This window comes from Mustelus asterias, chromosome 20 (assembly GCF_964213995.1).
Source record: "Mustelus asterias chromosome 20, sMusAst1.hap1.1, whole genome shotgun sequence".
In the NCBI taxonomy this organism is placed as follows: Eukaryota; Metazoa; Chordata; class Chondrichthyes; order Carcharhiniformes; family Triakidae; genus Mustelus; species Mustelus asterias.
The window spans coordinates 47,784,351-47,805,769 of NC_135820.1; the positions used below are offsets into that span (position 1 = coordinate 47,784,351).

The 21,419-nt window shown below is 46.0% G+C and overlaps 1 protein-coding gene across 1 annotated transcript in view; it reads left to right on the forward strand.

Annotated features, from left to right (window-relative positions):
• LOC144508504 (cadherin-4-like) overlaps nt 1-21,419 on the forward strand; it is a 650,983-nt gene that overhangs the window by 516,174 nt on the left and 113,390 nt on the right. The window contains exons 6-7 of the mRNA XM_078236483.1: nt 2,927-3,071; nt 17,269-17,441. Coding sequence (XP_078092609.1) covers nt 2,927-3,071; nt 17,269-17,441 — 318 coding nt within the window. The remainder of the gene's footprint in view (nt 1-2,926; nt 3,072-17,268; nt 17,442-21,419) is intronic.

Consider the following 21,419-nt stretch of genomic DNA (forward strand, 5'->3'; position numbering starts at 1 on the left):
CGGTTCACCAGACTGATTCCCGGAATGGCAGGACTGACATATAAAGAGAGACTGGATCGACTGGGCTTATACTCACTGGAATGTAGTAGAATAAGAGGGGATCTCATAGAAACATATAAAATCCCAATGGGACTGGACAGACTAGATGTGGGAAGAATGCTCCTGATTTTGGTGAAGTCCAGAACTAGGGGTTACAGTCTAAGAATAAAGGGTAAGCCATTTAGGAAGGAGATGAGGAAGAACTTCTTCATTCAGAGAGTTGTGAACCTGTGGTTCTCTACCACAGAAAGCTGTTGGGGCCAGTTCATTAGATATGTTCAAGAGGGAGCTGGATGTGGCCCTTGCGGCTAAAGGGATCAAAGAGTATGGAGAGAAAGCGGGAGTGAGATACTGAAAGTGCATGATCAGCCATGATCATATTGTAAGGTGATGCAGGCTCGAAGGGCCGAGTGGCCTACTCCTGCACCTATTTTCGATGTCTCTATGACATGCCGATTTTCATAATTCTGCATGTTTTCTGCCTGTTGCATTTCTTCATTACTACCTTGGCATCTTTGATCTTTTTCAATCTTTCATATAATCTAGACCTTTTGAGCAAGTCTGCTATGTTACAATGTGCTTTATTCAGGTAAAATGTGGAGTGATTTGGAAGAGCCAGCATGGATTTCTAAAAGGGAAATCATGTTTAATTAACTTGCTGGAGATTTTTCAAGGAGGCAACAGAAAGGGTCGACGAGGATAATATTGTTGACGTGATGTACATGGACTTTCAGAAGGCATTCAATACAGTGCCACACAACAGACTTGTGAGAAAAGTAACAGCTCATGGAGTAAAAGGGACAGGAGCAACTTGGATACAAAATTGACTGGATGATAAGAAGCAGAGATTAATGTTCAATGGATATTTTTCAGGCAGGACAAAGGTTTGTGATGGTGTCCCCCAGGGTCAGTATTGGGACCCTTACTTTCACTGATAAACGATCTAGATCTTGGAGTACAAGGGACAATTTCAACGTTTGGAAATGACACAAAACTTGGAAGTATTGTAAACAGTGAAGAGAACAGTATGGACACAGATAGGTGGCATATGAAGTTCAATGCTGAGAAGTGGAGGTGATGCATTTTGGTAGGAAAAATAAGGAGAGACAATATAAAAAAGGGATAACATTCTTAAAGGAATGCAGGAGCAGAGGGACCCGGGTGCAGATGTGCATAGATTATTGCAGGTGGAAGGACAGATGGAGAGTGCAGTTAATAAAGCAGACATTGTCTGGACTTTATTAACATGGGTATAGAGTACAAAAGCAAGGTGAATATGCTGAACTTATACAAGACATTAGTTAGACCTCAACTGGAATATTAAGTACAGTTCTGGATGTCACACTATAGGAGGGATGTGAATGCATTGTAGAGAGTGAAGAAGAGGTTTACAAGAATGATTTTAGGGAGGAGAAACTTCAGTTGTGAAGATAGATTGGAGAGGTTGGGACCGTTCTTCTTGGACAGAAGAAGGCTAAGAGGAGATTTGGCAGAGATGTTCAAAATCATAAGGGGGCTGGACAGAGTAGACAGAGAGAAACTGTTTCCGCTCCTAAAACGATCAAGAATGAGAATTAAAGTGATTTGCAAAAGAAGCAAGTGAGGAAAAACCTTTTCACACCTGAGTGGTTCAGATCTGGAAGGTCTGGAATTGTGATGGAGGCAGGTGCAGTTGAAGCATTTAAGAGGGCATTAGATGATTACTTAAATAGAAACGGTGTGCAGGAAAAAGGCAGAAGAATGGCACTAAGTCATAATACTCATTTGGAGAGCCAGTAGAGAAACGGCCTCCTTCTGCACTGTGCCAATTCTGTGATTCTATGAAATCCCTTTAACCTTCAACAAACTGAAAAATAAAAAGGAGTCCCAGAGGAGTACGCTGTCTGAAAGGGTGGTGGAGGCAGAGCCCTCATAACATTTATAGTATTTAGATGTGCACTTGCAATGCCAAGGCATACAAGGCTAAGGAACAAGTGCTGGAAAATGGGATTAGAGTAGTTGGGTGTTTTGTCTTTGACTGGTGTGAACTCGATGGGCCGAAGGGCCATTATCTGCGCAGTAGACCTCTACGACTCTAAGGCTGACAGTTAATGCTTAACAGTGCATTTCATAAAGTGGCTGTGCTCAACCTGTTCTTACCATATCACCCCATATTATTATTATTACCCAGCATGCAAGTCATTCCATTTGCTTCCTGTCGGAGTACAATCCGGCCAGTTCCCCAGCATAGTCAATCCAGACGTAATAGGGTTCATGGATATTAGGTCCCAAGGGTATCAATAGCATCATTTAGAACATTCTTCAGATAATCCATGGCTTCAGTTCAGACTCCTGATGAAGGAACCTCTCCTGCAGATTCGTCTTGTTAAAAAATACCTGAAGGTATTAGTCGATGAAAATAGATTATTTTGCGAACTTCAAATAGGACAGGTTCCAACCATTAAATATTGATTTAGCACTTTTAACACAGAAATCTTCCTCACACAAAAATACATGGAATAAACCAATGGATAAAACAGTGGATGTGAAAACTTTGGAAGCGTTTAAGAACCAATTGGACGCTGCAATGAAGCAACTCTATGATCTTTCTGGATGGGTGAATTCAGATGAAGTGAATGGCTTTTTCATCAGATCTGGGTGCCTAACACTGTATCAACTGTTAGTCTGAATTGGTAATATTTTTTGAACTCACATTGACCCTTGTGATACCGACCAGCATACCGCGAAATGTGGTTTCCCTTTTCCTGTGAGGCTTATGATTGATAATAACACCCATCGCTGATTCTTGATTTTTGATACTTCTAGTGTGAAATAGTCTTTTGGGATTTGCTGGACTGTATAAGTTGCATAAATAGCTTTGACCATTTCTTGGCTTCTGTGTTTACAGCTGAGGGCACATGCAGTTGACATGAATGGAAACAAGGTGGAAAATCCAATTGACCTTTACATCAATGTTATTGATATGAATGATAACAGACCAGAGTTTGTGAACCACGTGTACAATGGGAGTGTGGCTGAAGGATCAAAACCAGGTAAAAAGAGAAATATATCATCAACAAAACTACACATTGCAGCCTTTTGTATGATCCGTAACTGTTGACTCAAAAGCTTTAAACTCCTTCTGTGCAGGTTAACACAATAAGGTACTATTTCAGACCGTGCTGAATAATAATGTTTCTTCTTGGGTTAGGGATCAAGGTAGGGATCAAATCTTAAAGAAACCTCAATAATTATACGATCGACTGTTACTCGTAAAAACCATTCTTATTTATCGATAGATTTATGTACATCTCAGGATTCCACACGAGGTTGTATCTCTGCTTCCCACCAGATCACAGCTTCTTTGTCATGTGACATTGCATGATAGTTACATCAGTATCAAGTGCTCCCGATGTTAACCCTTTACCAAATAGAGTTCAAATTGTTGTGGTTCAGGTCAGAAACTCGAAAGTATTTTGTGAAGCCCACCTGAATCATAAGTTTTGCATTTTGAATGTGGCTAGGATAAGCGTGAGATGTTTCACTTCAGGTGTGATTCAAAAGACCACGAGGGAGCTTTTATCAAACAAATTTTATTTAAGAATATAGTTAACAGGTATAGTAAGAAAATTAGCAAGAACTTTTATCAGTAACAAACAAGAAACAAAACAACCACTATAATGTATAACTCCTAATGAATATCTCTAATGTCTTAATTAAAACCCAAACCCACAGACAACAAAAACCCTTTTCACAGGTTTAACACAGCACAGACGACTGCTCACATGACAATGGAAATTTGAATCCCTTGGTTGAAGTCTGCAGTTCTCTGGATTCACTCCAAACAGCTTAAAGGCAAGACAATTTCCCAAAGCACCAGAGAGACTCTGGTCCAGCCCCCAAGAACAGTAGATTCCAACAGAATTTTCTAATCAACAGGGAGAGAGGGAAAACACTTCCTTTTAGCTTGCTTTCCTTCTAAAACCCAACTTTAACCTGCAGCTCCAAACTGAAACTAAAAATGAAAATCCCTGTCACCTGAGCTGCAAACAGTTTTGTTTCTCCTCCCAACACTGTCATCACCTGAGGGTGTGAGCATGACTTTAAAAAAAATTCTTAAAGGTACACTAACATCACAAAGGTCATAGCTGACATTACCAACTTGAGCTCTTTAGCTCAGAATTGAGTGGACGAACATTAGTAATATGCAAAACCACCTGGCAGTTATAGATTAACTTGTAAATAGGCCAATATTTCTTGGTTGAATGTTGGCACAGAAGACCTTAAGTATGAAGTAATTGAGAAGGGACTAAAACTAACACTAAATTCATATACTCCATGCACCCTGAAACATACTGGTGGGCGTGGGAGGAGAATATGGCGGGAGGGCAAGAATTTGTTTCATGCCAGTGTAAATTTGTAGTGTGATCTCCCGCTGATTCCCACCATGGCAGGTTGAAAAACTACCAAAGACCAGCATAAAAGGCAGCAAGGTGGCACAATGGTTAGCACCACTGCCTCGCAGCGCCAGGGTCCCGGGTTCTATTCCAGCCCTGGGTGACTGTGTGGAGTTTGCATATTCTCCCCGTATCTGCGTGGGTTTTCTCCAGGTGCTCTAGTTTCCTCCCATAGTCCAAAGATGTGCAGGTTAGGCGGATTGGCCATGCTAAATTGCACCACCACAGCGGGTAATATTCCACGTTTCCACTCCTGCCATGGAATTTAGTCTCAAATTGGGACTTTCCAAAACATTTTTTACTTTAATGCACGGAATATTGTATCATGCTGTTGTATTACAAAATATTTACAACCCAGAAGCAACTCATTTGGCCCAACAGTTCGATGGTGATATTTATCCTCCACAGCAAACTTCTCCTGCCCTGCTTCATCTAACCCCATCAACATGTCCTTCTATTGCTTTCCCCCTTATATATTTATCTTGCTTCCCCTTGAATATATCTATACAATTTATCTCAATTGCTCCCTATGATCATGACTTCCTTCCTTTGGGTAAATTAATTTCTCCTGAATTCTATCCAGTTATCTATTTGTGCTTCCCATTTCTTTTCTCATCCACAGTTAGAAACATATTCTCCATGTCTACCTTATCAAACACCTTAACATTCATATAGACCTCTATCAGGTCACTCCTCAGTCTTCTTAAAGTTTTGACAATATGATTTTTTTCAGAAATAAACAAGTTCTATAATACCAAGCAACTATTAGTCTTCTATAATTATGGACAGAATTCTCCCATTCTGCCTGCCACGGGAATTGTAGCAGGCGGGACACGGACCATGCAAAGGTCCATTGACCTTGGGTGGGATTTTCCGGTCTTGGGACAAGCGCTGCTGGAAAATCGGGTCTTATATATCAGTTCAGAACTTCACTGATTGGAAACCCAATGATTTTTATGAATTCAAAGTATTGATTGTAATGGAATACCTTTTTTCTCCCTTGACTTTTTCCATCTCCCCATGCAACTTTCAAGAATGACCTATCATCGATTCTCATTGCCAGACCTTTTCTTGTAGAGCTTCAAGTTTTTACGTGTCCAGATCACCAACAACCTGTCCTGGTCCCCCCCATGCTGACACTATTGTTAAGAAAGCCCACCAACGCCTCTACTTTCTCAGAAAACTAAGGAAATTTGGCACGTCAGCTACGACTCTCACCAACTTTTACAGATGCACCATAGAAAGCATTCTTTCTGGTTGTGTCACAGCTTGGTATGGCTTCTGTTCTGCCCAACACTGCAAGGAACTACAAAAGGTCATGAATGTAGCCCAATCCATCACGCAAACCAGCCTCCCATCCATTGACTCTGTCTACACTTCCTGCTGCCTTGGCAAAGCAGCCAGCATAATTAAGGACCTCACGCACCCCGGACATTCTCTCTTCCACCTTCTTCCTTCGGGAAAAAGATACAAAAGTCTGAGGTCACATACCGATTGACTCAAGAACAGCCTCTTCCCTGCTGCTGTCAGACTTTTGAATGGACTTACCTTGCATTAAGTTGATCTTTCTCTGCACCTGGCTATGACTGTAACACTACATTCTGCACTCTCTCGTTTCCTTCTCTATGAACGGTATGTTTTGTCCTTTATAACGTGCAAGAAACAATTCTTTTCACTGTATGTTAATTCATGTGACAATAATAAATCAAATCAAAACAAATGTTATCCTGACTTTGGAATGACCACCAGTCCCTTTTTTTGATCAGCTAACTGGAAGGGCATTAGTTCAGGATTGGACACAATTTTGAGCAGTGGCGGACATAGTGGCACAGTGCTTAGCACTGTTGCCTCACACTCCCAGGGACTCAGGTTCAATTCCGACCTCGGGTAACTGTCAGTGTGGAGTTAGCTCGTTCTCCCTGTGTCTGCGTGGGTTTCCTCTGAGTGCTCCAGTTTCCTCCTACAGTCCAAAAATGTGCGGGTTAGGTGGATTGGCCATACTAAATTGACCTATCGTGTCAGGGGGATTGGCAGGGTAAATACGTGGAGTTACAGGGATAAGGCCTGGATGGTATTGCTGTCGGTGCAGACTTGATGGGCCAAATGGCCTCCTTGCGCACTGTCAGGGTTCTATGATTAAAACATTATCACCAGTTAGTAGTTTTAGTTTTGTTAGAAAGGTTGAGTGAATGATCCGTGTAAAAAAAAAACACTTGCCGTTCACCTCAGGTACAAGAATAAATTACACTAAAGGTCTAATTATAACTCTGATCCAAATCCTAAACAGACCTCATCAAGAGCCATAAATCACGGTATCACATTAGGCAAATCAATGTCTAGATTTGCCAAGAGCAGTCTTCTTTTTTCCATTTGTTTCATTTAGAGAACAGCTTGTGCAGTTAGAGAAAAGGATAAATTAGCTAATATAAGCAAATGTGTTTTTAATTGTTTGAAACATACCTTTTGTAGACTGACAAAACAGTTACTCCAGTGTTAAAACTGCAGTGAAACATTTCATCTAAATTGAAGGTATGCAAATATTGAAATTAAGCAGTCATTTTATTTGGCTTATTAATATGAATTTTATTTTTACACTCCTGGAATTTGTTTGTGCTTTAATTCTATTTAAATGGCATGTAGCTTTCAAAAGGCAAGTAAGTTATACTTTGTATTTAAAAAAAATGGTATTTTCTGGTTAAAAAGACTTGCATTTATTTAGTCCAATACACTTCGTGCTTGAAGTGCTTAAAGTTCAGCAGTGTATTTAGTTTACACATTATGGGCGGGATTTTCCAGCCATGCTCGTCCCGAAACTGGAAAATCCCACCTGAGGTCAACGCACCTTTCCATGGTCCGCCCCTCACCCGCAGCAATTCACGTGGTGGGCGGAACGGAAAAATTTGCCCCGATAGGTGGAATTCTCCCATCTGGGACATAGTCCCGTGATAGCAAATTTAAAGTTAAAGTTTATTAATTAGTCACAAGTAAGGATTACATTAACATTGCAATGAAGTTACTGTAAAATTCCCCCAGTCGCCACATTCCAGCGCCTGTTCGGGTCAATGCACCTAACCAGCACGTCTTTCAGACTGTGGGAGGAAACCGGAGCACCCGGAGGAAACCCACACAGACACGGGGAGAACGTGCAAACTCCACACAGATGGGGGCGGGAACAAGAATTTTTTTCCCGCTGTGGTGGGGTGGGGGGGAGGGTGGGGGGGAGGGAGGGGGGTGGGGGGGCGGGGGGGCGGGAGGGGGGGGGGTGCGGGCAACAGGAAATCACACCGCGGTCAGAATTTTCCATTCCCCTTTGTGTTGGGTGGGTTCAGCAAGGGGAGCAGAAAATACGACAAGAATTGCAAAGTTGTGTTTTACACCAGTGTAAACACATGGGGAGGAATTTTATGAGAATGATTCTTAGTGTCCAGCGTGCGTGAAAATGAGAGAATTCCTGATCCATTTTTTGGGTGAGTTTTTGCGCCCAATCTTATGCACATAGGGTGTCACGATGGCGCAGTGGTTAGCACTGCTGCCTCACAGCGCCAGGGATTTGGTTTCGGTGATTCCTGGCTTGGGTCACTGTCTGTGTGAATTTCGCACATTCTCCCGTGTCTGTGTGGCTTTCCTCCGGATGTTCGTTCTATGGCCGTGCTATGTTCTCCCTCAGTGTACCTTAGCAGGCGCCGGAGTGTGGCGACTCGGGGATTTTCACAGTAACTTCATTGCAGTGTTGATGTAAGCCGACTTGTGACAATAATAAATAAACTTTAAATGGTTAACTTAAACATAGTGCATTTGAAAATGGGCTCGACCATTTCTAGCTACTATAGACAGTGGGCAGGACTTAATTCGCCAGCCAGCAACAGGAGGAGCTATTACGCATGTGCATACCTCTGTATCTGCACATGTGCAATACCAACAGCAGAGGGCTGACAGAGAAAGAGAGAGAGCTGTCAAGCCTCTGATGTTGGAGCCAGCCTGAAGACAGCATCCCACCCCCGGGCAATCGCGGGGCCCTGCAGCTAATTGCAACACACACACCACCCAGAAATATAACCCCCGCCACCACCCCACCGCCACTCAGAATGATCGCGCTCCCACCCTCCCTCACCAATCTGATGCAGAGCAGCAGTGGGCTCCCTCCCTCACCCCAACGATTGCAGGCAGAGTGGCAGCGGTCACCCCTTCCCTCACCCTACTGGTCAGAGCTGCAGATCGGCAGCTGGGCACCCCGCGCGCTCCCAATTCGACCACCCCAGCAAAGCCCTGCCCCCATAGACCCTGCCCCTGTCCGGTGGGCAGTGCCAAAGTGCCTGATGGGCATTGCTGAGGCGCCAGGCTGGCACTGTCAGGCTGGCACTGCCCAAGGGACATCCCAGGCCTTGCCCTTGGCCTCCCTGGGGGGGCCTCAATGGCCTCTGGTTCTACCGGCAAGGCCAGCACAACTGTTCCCTGTTCATGGGGAGCAGGTGTTTTCCTCGTTGGAGAGAACCTCTCCCGGCGAGGCACTAAAGGGAAGTGAGCCCAGATGATCGAGTGCCGGGCTCACTAATGCCATGGAAATGAAGATGAAAAGGCATTTTAATAATTTGTTCGGCCTCTCGCCAGAAATGGGCGACATGCTGTCCGTGCCGGCAGAACAGCGTGATGCCTGACTGGTCTCTTAACTCGTGCGCCTGGTGGGCAGACCTCCCAGGGGAGCTCAGCGGGGAGAGGGTCATGCTCGGGTGGTGCCGGCGAGGGATATCAGGGGGTATTTCACGATCGGATCGGTCACTATGCTCCGGGGCGGTCTTTAAAAATGGCGCCTCAGTTTTCGAGTGTGTAAGTGGCTGGCGAGGCGAGCGAATCCGGGGATACCCTGCCAGCGATATGTCATGAGATCCAATCCTTGCAGTTTGTTTTTTCTAAAGCTGGACCATATGGTGGAGAAAGCCGCCATTGCTGTTGGTGACTTCAGTGCTCCTTTTCCTGCCCGACATTGGCCTTTGCCGATATCCTGAAAAATCCTGCCCCATATCTTCCGTGATTAATTATGCATTTGGGGGCTTTGTGCTGTCTGTGGTGGTGTGGACTTGATGGCGTGTACCCTGTAGTCATACAATGATGCCACATCTAAAAGGCACCCAGCATCACTGACCCACCATTGTAGATGGACCCCCTGAAGAAAGAAAATGGACCTCCAGGCTGAGGCTGGAAGATGGACTCCCTCGATGGCTCTGAAGCTGGTAAATTCACCTACAGTTGCTCCTTCCATCCACCACTGTCGTGTTCTCGGGTCAAAAGTCATTGACAGCCTACATGCCGAATTCCGGAAGCAGTTTCAGGTATTCCTCAGGTTTGTCCTGACTTCTGCGTGCCACATTGTCCAGGAGTGTTCTGGACCGTTTGTTTTCCTCCTGGCATCGCGGAGAATCGGGCATGGGGGGATGATTTTGATTGGGCCTTCATTTGCAAAACCATTACCGGGATGCAAATTCGTTCCATGCCCGCCCAGCAAGATTCCCGATTCTCAACGGAGTGCAGAATTGAAAGAACCCGCTGTAATTTCACGCCAGCGTAAAACCTATTTATGGGCCTCCCGCTGAATCCCGTCCCACTCTCACCCACCATTGATCCCACAGGCAGGGACATGGGAGAATTCCATCCTACATGTCTAGTTTTCCATCAGCATGGCCTTACAGGCACAAATCGCATTCATTTGGTATGTTTTGCCATGGTATTGTCATAGCAGTGTGCAGATTCTCAAACCCATGTGAAAATAGATGCTGTAAAATGATTTGATTTGATTTATTGTCTCATGTACTGGGATACAATAAAAGGTATTGTTTCTTGTGCGTTATACAGGCAAAACATACCGTTCATCGAGTACATAGGGGAGAAGGAGAAAAGGAAAAGGTGCATTCATAGAATCCTACAGTGCAGAAGAAGGCCATTTGGCCCATCTCGTCTGCACCGACCACAATCTCACCCAGGCCCTATCCCCATAACCCCATGCATTTACCCTAGCTAGCCCCCCTGACACTAAGGGGCAATTTTGCATGGCCAATCCACCTAATGCGCACATCTTTGGAGTGTGGCAGGAAACCAGAGCACCCGGAGGAAATCCACACAAACACAGAGAGAATACGCAAACTCCACACAGACAGTGGCCCAAGCCGGGATTCGAATCTGGGACCCTGGCGCTGAGAGTCAGCAGTGCTAATCATTGCATCACCCTGCCGCCCCATAATAATAATTAGCATTGTTATGCTAATTATTATTTCAAAGCTGACTTATGTTTGGTTTTATTTTGGAATATTTTCTGCTTTGTGGTGGAAACTATATCTTCCTTTACAAAGAACAGCTTGAATTTGATGGGATAAAAAACACCATGTCACAGGCTTGTGAGATGCAAATTCCAGTTGTGGTTTATTTACTGCTTGAGCCATTACTAAAATTTTCTTTTAATTATTCATGTATGATTAGTTACAAACAAAAGGGGACTCCCTTTGGCCCTAACAGAAATTTACATCAGGAAGGGAATGAGTGAACACTTTCATTTTGTGCAGATTAATTGGTACTCCCTAAAGCTATAAGCACAAAACACATTGTCATCCAAGATGAATGTGCAAGGCCACTCAGAAGCAAGCTTGGCATTCTCTGTAATTCTGAACACTTATTTTCCCTCCGATTTTCACTGCCATTACAACATCTTTTCTGCTCTGCCCTTAACGATGTATTATTTGCGACCGTTTGTCTCTTATGCTAAACTGATACAAAACCATTTTCCCCAACTCTTTTCTTTCTTCCTTGTTTCTCTGGACTGGCCTCTTCTCAAAGATAAGCCACAGGATCACAGAATATTATAGTGCAGAAGAAGGCTTTCGGCCCATCGAGTCTGCACCGACGCATGACCTGCCCACCAAATCCCATTTGCCAGCACTTGGCCCATAGCCTTTAATGTTATGGTGTGCCAAGTACTCATCCAGGTACTTTCTAAAAAATGTGAGGCATCCCACCTCCACCACCCTCCCAGGCAGTGCATTCCAGACCATCACCACTCTCTGGATAAAAAGGTTTTTCCTCAAATCCCCCCTAAACCTCCCACCCCTCACTTTTAACTTGTGTCCCCTCGTAACTAATCCTTCAATTAAGGGGAGCAGCTGCTCCCTATCCACCTTGTCCATGCCCCTCATAATCTTGAACACCTCAATCAGGTTGCCCCTCAGGTTTGAAGCCTGGTAACAAATGTGACAAGCTTAACCATATGCCAATCTTCATACAACTCTGACAAAGATCAAAGAACAATACAGCACAGGAACAGGCCCTTTGGCACACCAAGCCTGTGCCACATCCTTATTTAGACCCACTACTTATTGCCCATACAGTGTTTCTACCCCTCTGTTCGCTTTCCGGCATGTGTCTATCCAGATACGTCTTGAACATTGCTAATGTGTCTGCTTCCACCACCTCCACTGGCAGTTTGTTCCAGGCACCCACCACTCTCTGTGTGGAAAAACTTTCCAGACAAGACATTCCTAAATTTTCCCACACTCACCTTGAACTGGCACCCTCTTGTAGTTGACCTTTCCACCCTAGGAAAAAGTCTCTGACTATCCAGCCTGTCTCTGCCTCTCATAATTTTGTAGATTTCGATTAGGTTGCCCCTCAGCCTCCGTCTTTCCAGTGAAAACGATCTGAGTTTATCCAACCTCTCCTCCTCCCTAAAGCCCTCCAGACCAGGCATCATCCTGGTAAAGCTTTTTTTGCACCCTCTCCAAAGAGGGTGATCTTTCTCTGATTTAATTTGTGTTTTGGTTTGAATAACAATCTCACACAAGCAAAGTGAGCCCAGAACCTTCTGGAAAATCAACCACTGAATTTAGCAAGCACCAGTTAGTGGTCCTTTTGGGCTGGTAGAGTCTGAAGAGCCAGTTGCTGAAGTTCTAATGCCTGTCAAATATCTTGTATCCTTTTTTTGCTGTGCTTCTTGCTGTCACATAAGGAACATTGTTCCCATATTGAGTGATATGCAATTTAACAGCCAGTAGAGTCACTCATCTTCAAGGGAGCATTTTTAGACTTTGACACTTTGTTGATAATGTACATCCGAGAGTGGCACTATCAAGGACTTGGCAATCTAATGGTGTCACCAGTGATACAGAAATGATGGAATTTCTCCTGGCCAATTCAATGAATGGCATATCATTCTGCAGTTTTTGAACTGACATCATTATCCAAGTAACACTTGAATCCATTTTTAATATCTTAAAATAGAAACATTTGCAGTTCTAAGTTTAAAGCAATCGCGCATTTTATCTTAAAGGTGCACACAGCTCATTTTCAGCCTTATAATTACACCTTTGTTGCACTATGTGACTTAATTGGTATTCGTTCCATCTTTATTAAAAGCCAAAGGCACAAACTGTAGATTTTCTTTTTAATATCTACGGGTGGAACAGATTTTGTAAAACAGCAAGTTAGTATTGGAAATTAATTTTGTAAGCAACCGTGTCCAGGATGGGTAGAACACTTGAGCTCCCACTCTCAATAGTGTCATCAGTGTGAGGTGCTCAATGAAATCTTCCCAATAAGGACAGAGGCAAAGTGTTGAATGAGTCACCACAATAGCCTGTGCGGCTATTAATAACGGTTTCCTGAGCAACAATGGCAGAGGTCTGGGTGCTGGTTAGTACACCGTCCAATGAGTCTTGGAGGATGGAAGCAAATATTTAAATGAAAACTGTTTGTCACTTTTCCTAGAAAAGTATTAGTTTCCATTAGAGCATGTGCCTTTCAGTATTTCAGAATTATTTTAAATGATAAATCACAAGATTTTGAATTTTAAAACATCAATGATAAGATGTAAGCTGGAGAATTTATTTGCTAATTGAATCAAAGGCCCAGATTTTTGTCCCTGGATCGGGCGCACAACTGACCTTCAATGATGTCCGCCCACAGGTTGGATTTTCCGTCAACAGGCGTGAGGATGGAGGTGAATCTGACATTGGGTAGGCGACCCTGGAATAAGTGTGGAGGCTGCCAGGTGCAGAGGCGAGCTGGGCAGAAGGCCCGCCTCTGTGTTCCAGCACTGTGTTTGAACTAATAAACAAAAACAACCCTCTAGCAATGTCCCCGCCCACTCTGTATGTCCCATCCATGCAAACTGACGTCCCCACCCACTCTCCATGGCCCCTCATGCCCTTATGTCAACCCATGCTTCTCCATCCAATACTCATGGCCCCTCATACACTTGCGCCAAATAATTCCCCTCTATCCACCCTCAATGGCCTCTCATACCCTGGTGCCAACCTAGTGCCAACTCATGCCAACCCATTCCCCCCACCCACAACCCTTTGCTCTTACCCCCTCTATACCAACTCACCGAGCATCCTTGGACAGTTCCTCACCAACTTTGGCACTTCTTTGACAGCTTTGACACTTCTTGGCAGCTTTCGAAAGGAAAGTTATTTAACAGTTCTTTGACAGCTAGACATCACCAATGAAATTTGTAAAAAAGGTCTGTAATTATGTGCACTTTTAACAATTCCAAAAGTTACCTTGCCTCTCCCAGAGGGTGTCTTACTTCTCCCAAAAGGTGCCTTGCCTCTCCCAAAGGGTGCCTTAGAAATTTCAGTCATTTCCAGTATTTTTGCCATGACAGAGAGCTTCTCTGCCATGGTGAAAATCTGGGCCAAAGTAATTTTCTTCCCAGTAAAATGTACTTGGGATTAACAGAAACAAATGTGATAGGGAGTCTGTTGTCTATGAATACTTTGATCAGTTCATATATCTCAAACACTTTACCCAGGTGCCCATATTTATGAGATGAACAAAAGGACAAGCCTCAGTTTGTGGTTGAACCCAATTTTATTAACAAGTTCAATAAATATTAGCACAGTTACTTTCCCCAAACTGTCCTAATTCTGCCAAAGATTCTAATACTACCCATGCCAATGAACTTGACAGAGCCATGGGTCCAATTCTTTGAGCCTCTGCCATCTCAGGGTTCTTGTCTTCAAAGGTGATTGTTATACGCTCTCTTCTATTGTCTCTACGTTGCCATCGAGTTTTGTCTGAAGACTTCTTGGCCGAGTCTTCGCTGGAGGTGTCTCTTGTTATCCCCCCTCTTTACGCCCTTCTAGAAGGTTCTCTGACTTCCAGCCAACAAGGTTTCTTGATGGGAGTCACAGTACCCAATGAGGTTGCAAATTCCTTACTTGGAGGACACTTGGTGCACCCGGGGTGTCCATTGCCAGGTATGCATATTCCATGTAGCCCCCCCCTCCAAATAAGGTTGTGGCTAGAGACCAGGGAATCTGGCCGAAAGCAGGAAATGCACAACTATCTGATAAATATGGTCAGGGTCAAGTCCTTCTAATCTCTGCTGCTGAGGCATGCCCTGGCTTGCTCTGACCTGTACTGTTTTGGACCTTGGCCTGTCCGGGTTCCCAGCAATCCTTGCTGTTCACTGCAGCAGTTTAATTTAGAGTGTCCAATTGTCCGTTCGGCCTACAATTCAGGCCGTTGTCCATCTGGCCACAAGTCAATGTTGAGTGAAGGCCTTAAATAGTGATGCAGTAATCTGTGCATATGCATTATTAGGTTTTTTTTTAACCTCCACACCACTTTTTTTGCTGTCCAATTTAGTTGTCATACAAATCCCTCTGAAAGCTAGCCAACATCTTTGATTTGGAGAGATGTAGTCCCAGTTCAGCTGTCTACACAACTACAGGCAAACAACTGGCAAAGTCAAAAGGGAGGAGAATGAATATAGCCAGAGGGAAGAAATTGTCAGTGCAGTGCTGGTTTTTTTTTCTGTCGAAGGATTAATACTATGCTCGGAGAGCTTATATGTGGATTTTAAGAACATATTAGCTGGAGATTAACCAGGACATTTTTTTTTTCATCACCGTGCTTTTCTGTTTCTCAAATGGTGAAGAACCTGTGTGGTATCTATGGCATATCCTCCTGAGAAAATAATAACATGGGCTAATGCACTGATGCAACTTGGTACTTAAAATTCATATGAAAATTAAAAGGTTTAAATTTTTGGCCTCACTGATTTGAGTAGAAAGCCAATTATGAACTTGAATTAGTTTCATAATTGAATAGTGATTTAAAGGGCTGTGAAATTAATACTTTAGGGCATACAGTTGTACTTTAGTACTGATTTACATGAAGTAACAAGGTTAAGGTTGTTTGGTGTTTTAATAAACATTAGTAATAGTTTTGCAAACCCATTCAAATCCCTGACATTCGCTTACTGTGCTATAGAGTGCACGTGAGCGCGAGGGAAAGAACATTGCTCACATGATCTCTTGTAATTGTTTTATTGAGAGAAATAAAACACAGTAATCATTTGATGCAATTGTCTTCTACTGAATTGCTTTGATTCATCAATTATGTAGTTTTTAGTGTACAAACTGTGGAATGTAGAACTGATGATAGAATAGCAAAGCAAACATGATTGGAGCACTACTCCCTGATTCAATTAACTTAGAGCTTCTTAGTACAAACTAAATATATCCTTACACACTGCACATCAAGAAAGAAAGACTTGAATTTAAATAGCACCTTCAGGACATCACGAAGCACTTTAAAACCCGTGAAGTACTTCTGAAGTGTGGTCATTGTTGTTCATAACTAGATCCCATGTTCAGGCTACCAACTGAACCGAGGATGACATCCACTAATACTTTCTGTAATTCAAATTAAGCTTCTTCACTATGGAACTCTATTAGGGATTTGACCAGTGGCCCCTAATCCCCGATTGAATCCTGCACTCTAAGAATGTTGTTTGGATTTGAAAACAGTGCCGTGAGTGATCTCTGTACAAATGGTTATGGTACAGCCTTGAACCTCTTGCTGTAATCTGTTCTCTGCCCCCATTCCGTCGCAGAAGCTACTAGATGCTGCTTTTGTTGCACTTGCAAAGAAAGTGAAGCACATAATAATCTATTCGCCCACAGACAGTAATATCTTGTGCTTAGAGCAAGGATAAGCAGCCGCGAGGTTCTCGGTACTGGTATATGAAACAAATGCATTGTGAGGTTTCTCAGATTCTGCTTCACACAATACACCATGAGACTGTCTTTTTATTCAAGTAGAGATTTGAAATATTTCATAAATCTTTCTTACTTCCATTGTGTATTCAGTGGCTCTACATAGCACATTTGAAAGAGATGAATTTTAGACCAAATCTATGGTCATGGCCACCTGGAGATTTCCTGATACACAAAAGAGAGTTTTGTCCTTTAAGTAGTTCTGTGCAGCTGTGACCCATTCATCTTTCGAGGCTGAAATTACTGTTTGTTTTTACTGATTTCAGGGTCGGTTGGGAGCTCGGGTCTTATTGCAGTTGACAGTAAATCAAATATTAAGCTGTAGGTTTTGAGCAATGCAAGATTCCTTGACACTGCTGCCTAATTAAATACTGATGTGGAGATACTGGCGTTGGACTGGGGTGGGCACAGTAAGAAGTCTCACAACACCAGGTTAAAGTCCAACGGGTTTATTTGGTATCACGAGCTTTTGGAACACTGCTCCTTCATCAGGTGAGTGGACCACTCGCCTGATGAAGGAGCAGCACTCCGAAAGCTCGTGATACCAAATAAACCTGTTGGACTTTAAACTGGTGTCGTGAGACTTCTTACTAATTAAATAATGTAAAATGGATGCTAAATTAGTAAAGTTGGGAATGCTTAATGTTTAATGCAGTGGATCAAAAAAAATACCAATTCATAATGACTGCTGTACAAGTTTATCTATGGGAATGTATTACTGGAATTCATGTCCTCTTTATTGTTAGGTTCATACGTAATGACAGTCACTGCCAATGATGCTGATGACCCAACTACGGCCAATGGCATGGTGAGATATCGGATCTTGTCCCAATCGCCAATCAGCCCGTCACCAAATATGTTCACCATTAACAGTGAGAATGGGGATATTGTTACCGTAGCAGCCGGACTTGACCGAGAGGTGAGCTCTTTGGCTTTCTCTCTTTAAACGTCGAAACATTGCAACATTCTGGTTTGATTGCTCATTTGGATTAGATATTTCTGGTACTCTGGTGTTCTGCCTGTGACTTTGATGACTTGAATTTATTCCAGAGAAACAGAAGGAAAATATTTTTGTTCCATCGTTGTAGCAGTATCTGGTTTCTCTTGTGATGAATGAGCCCGTAAAACAAATCCATGCAATAATCAAGATGCAGTTTGGCATTGGCATTCCCAAAGAGTTGGAGCTGAGTGCTGGTTGAATAATAAAATCATTAACCAACAGTGGGAAGCCACAAAGTTCCAAGTTGCCAATGCATTAGTATTCTATAGAATTCCATATTACTTTATTTGTGTAATTACATTTTTCTTCAAATATGGGTTTGATTTCACAAAATATAACCCATTGCCCTGGACATCCTTAGTTTTTTGCACTCCGTAGATTCCTTCAATTGAAAAATTGGCAAAAATATATTCCTCTAAAATGGGAGTTCTCTTTCTCTCTGCAATAGCATTTAATTGTCACAACATGTCAAAGATAACATGTATGGGGAATGAATCCAAGCTAGGCCAAACGCATTTATGAATACGTTCATGAAGGCAATGGTTTCAGCATTTGGTTAATGCAAAATTTTGAAAACATTGATCAGTTTTTTTGAACAGCAAGATGATTCAAACAAATCTTCTAGAAAGAAAAGACCAAATGACTCCATTATGAACTCTCTTAAATATTGTGAATCAGAGGATATGATTTGAATATAGCATGAGAATTGTTTTCCCTGTGACCATCAATGGAAAAATGATTTTTGTCTGTCACATGATATATAATTTTTTAATGGGACCTGTAATTTTCGACACTAACACAGTTGTCGGTTAACTGATCTGAAACAATATCAGAAAATCCTCTTTGCATGTCAGAACCGATCAGTCGAATTGGCTTGTTGGTCCAGGGGTATGTTTCACGTTGAGTATGTGAAATGTCCCTTGTTCAAATCCTGGCCAAGATCTTCAGTGTTGTCATTAATTCAAGTCGAAGAGTTGATCAACTGACCGGCAGTGCTTGGTTTTGAGTTGCCTTCAATGATGTTACTCATGAGGGGATAGGGATTTCTCGAATAGGAATATAAATTTATTCTGAAGCGTTTTTGGATCTGAAATAGACACTTGACAGAAGGTTGGCCCTCACTGAAATAGGGTCTAGGCCTGGGGTATATTGCCAATGAGCTGTCGACACTCGACGCTATTTGTAGATTCCATGAGGAGCAGGTTGTGCTGGATAATTCCCCAAGCAGCTCTCTGGCTTCTCATGAGGAAGTGATCAGGAATGGACAGGAGGTGATCTGGAGAGGGAGTAGGAGGATGGGGGTGTGGAGGAGGTGATGGGGGTGTGGAGGAGGTGATGGGGATGTGGCGGGGAGTGATGGGGACGTGGGGGGATGATGGGGAAGTGGGGGGGTGATGGGGAAGTGGGAGGTGATGGGGACGTGGGGGGGGTGATGGGGACATGGGGGGGTGATGGAGACATGGGGGGGTGATGGGGACATGGGGGGGTGATGGGGATGTGGGGGGGGTGATGGGGACGTGGGGGGGGTGATGGGGACATGGGGGGTGATGGGGACGTGGGGGGGTGATGGGGAAGTGGGGGGGTGATGGGGAAGTGGGGGGGTGATGGGGAAGTGGGGGGTGATGGGGACGTGGGGGGGGTGATGGAGACATGGGGGGGTGATGGGGACATGGGGGGGGTGATGGGGATGTGGGGGGGTGATGGGGACGTGGGGGGGTGATGGGGACATGGGGGGTGATGGGGACGTGGGGGGGTGATGGGGACGTGGGGTGGGTGATGGGGATGTGGGGGTGGTGATGGGGATGTGGGGGGGGTGATGGGGACATGGGGGGTGATGGGGACGTGGGGGGGTGATGAGGATGTGGGGGGGTGATGGGGACATGGGGGGGTGATGGGGACGTGGGGGGGGTGATGGGGACGTGGGGGGGTGATGGGGACATGGCGGGGTGATGGGGACGTGGGGGGGTGATGGGGACGTGGGAGGGTGATGGGGATGTGGGGGGGTGATGGGGACGTGGGAGCATGATGGGGACATGGGAGGTTGATGGGGACGTGGGAAGTTGATGGGGACGTGGGGGGGTGATGGGGACGTGGGGTGGTGATGGGGACTTGGGGGGGTGAATGGGACGTGGGGGGCTGATGGGGACGTGGGAGGTTGATGGGGACGTGGGGGGGGTGATGGGGACGTGGGGGGTTGATGGGGACGTGGGGGGGTGATGGGGACGTGTGGGTGGTGATGGGGACATGTGGGTGGTGATGGGGACGTGGGGGGGTAATGGGGGTGATGGTAACGTGGGGGGGGGGTGATGGGGACGTGGGAGGGGGGTGATGGGGACGTGGGGGGTGGTGATGGGGACTTGGGGGGGTGAATGGGACGTGGGGGGGTGATGGGGACGTGGGAGGTTGATGGGGACGTGGGGGAGTGATGGGGACGTGGGAGGTTGATGGGGACGTGGGGTGGTGATGGGGACATGGGGGGGTGATGGAGATGTGGGGCGGGTGATGGGGACGTGGGGGGGGTGATGGGGACGTGGGGGGGTGATGGGGACGTGGGAGGTTGATGGGGATGTGGGAGCATGATGGGGACATGGGAGGTTGATGGGGACGTGGGGTGGTGATGGGGACATGGGGGGGTGATGGGGACGTGGGAGGTTGATGGGGATGTGGGAGGTTGATGGGGACGTGGGGGGGTGATGGGGATGTGGGGGGGGGGTGATTGGGACATGGGGGGGGTGATGGGGACGTGGGGGGGTGATGGTAACGTGGGGGGGGGTGATGGGGACGTGGGGGGGGGTGATGGGGACGTGGGGGGTGGTGATGGGGACTTGGGGGGGTGAATGGGACGTGGGGGGGTGATGGGGACGTGGGAGGTTGATGGGGACGTGGGGGAGTGATGGGGACGTGGGAGGTTGATGGGGACGTGGGGTGGTGATGGGGTCATGGGGGGGTGATGGGGATGTGGGGCGGGTGATGGGGACGTGGGGGGGGTGATGGGGACGTGGGGGGGTGATGGGGACGTGGGAGGTTGATGGGGACGTGGGAGCATGATGGGGACATGGGAGGTTGATGGGGCGTGGGGGGGTGATGGGGACGTGGGGGGGTGAATGGGACGTGGGGGGCTGATGGGGACGTGGGGGGGTGATGGGGACGTGGGGGATTGATCGGGACGTGGGGGGGTGATGGGGATGTGTGGGTGGTGATGGGGACGTGGGGGGGGGTGATGGGGACGTGTGGGGGTAATGGGGGTGATGGTAACGTGGGGGGGTGATGGGGACGTGGGGAGGGTGATGGGGACGTGGGGGGTGGTGATGGGGACTTGGGGGGGGTGATTGGGACGTGGGGGTGTGATGGGGACGTGGGAGGTTGATGGGGACGTGGGGGAGTGATGGGGACGTGGGAGGTTGATGGGGACGTGGGTGGTGATGGGGACATGGGGGGGTGATGGGGACGTGGGAGGTTGATGGGGACGTGGGGTGGTGATGGGGACATGGGGGGGTGATGGGGACGTGGGGGGGTGATGGGGACATGGGGGGGTGATGGGGACGTGGGGGGGGGGTGATGGGGATGTGGGAGGTTGATGGGGATGTGGGAAGTTGATGGGGACGTGGGGGGGTGATGGGGATGTGGGGGGGGGTGATTGGGACATGGGGGGGTGATGGGGACGTGGGGGGGTGATGGGGATGTGGGGGGCGGTGATGGGGACGTGGGGGGGTGATGGGGACGTGGGGGGTGTGATGGGGACATGGGGGGGTGATTGGGACGTGGAGGAGTGATGGGGACGTGAGAGGTTAATGGGGACGTGGGAAGTTGATGGGGATGTGTGGGGGTGATGGGGACATGGGGGAGTGATGGGGACGTGGGGGAGTGATGGGAACGTCGGGGGGGGGTGATAGGGAC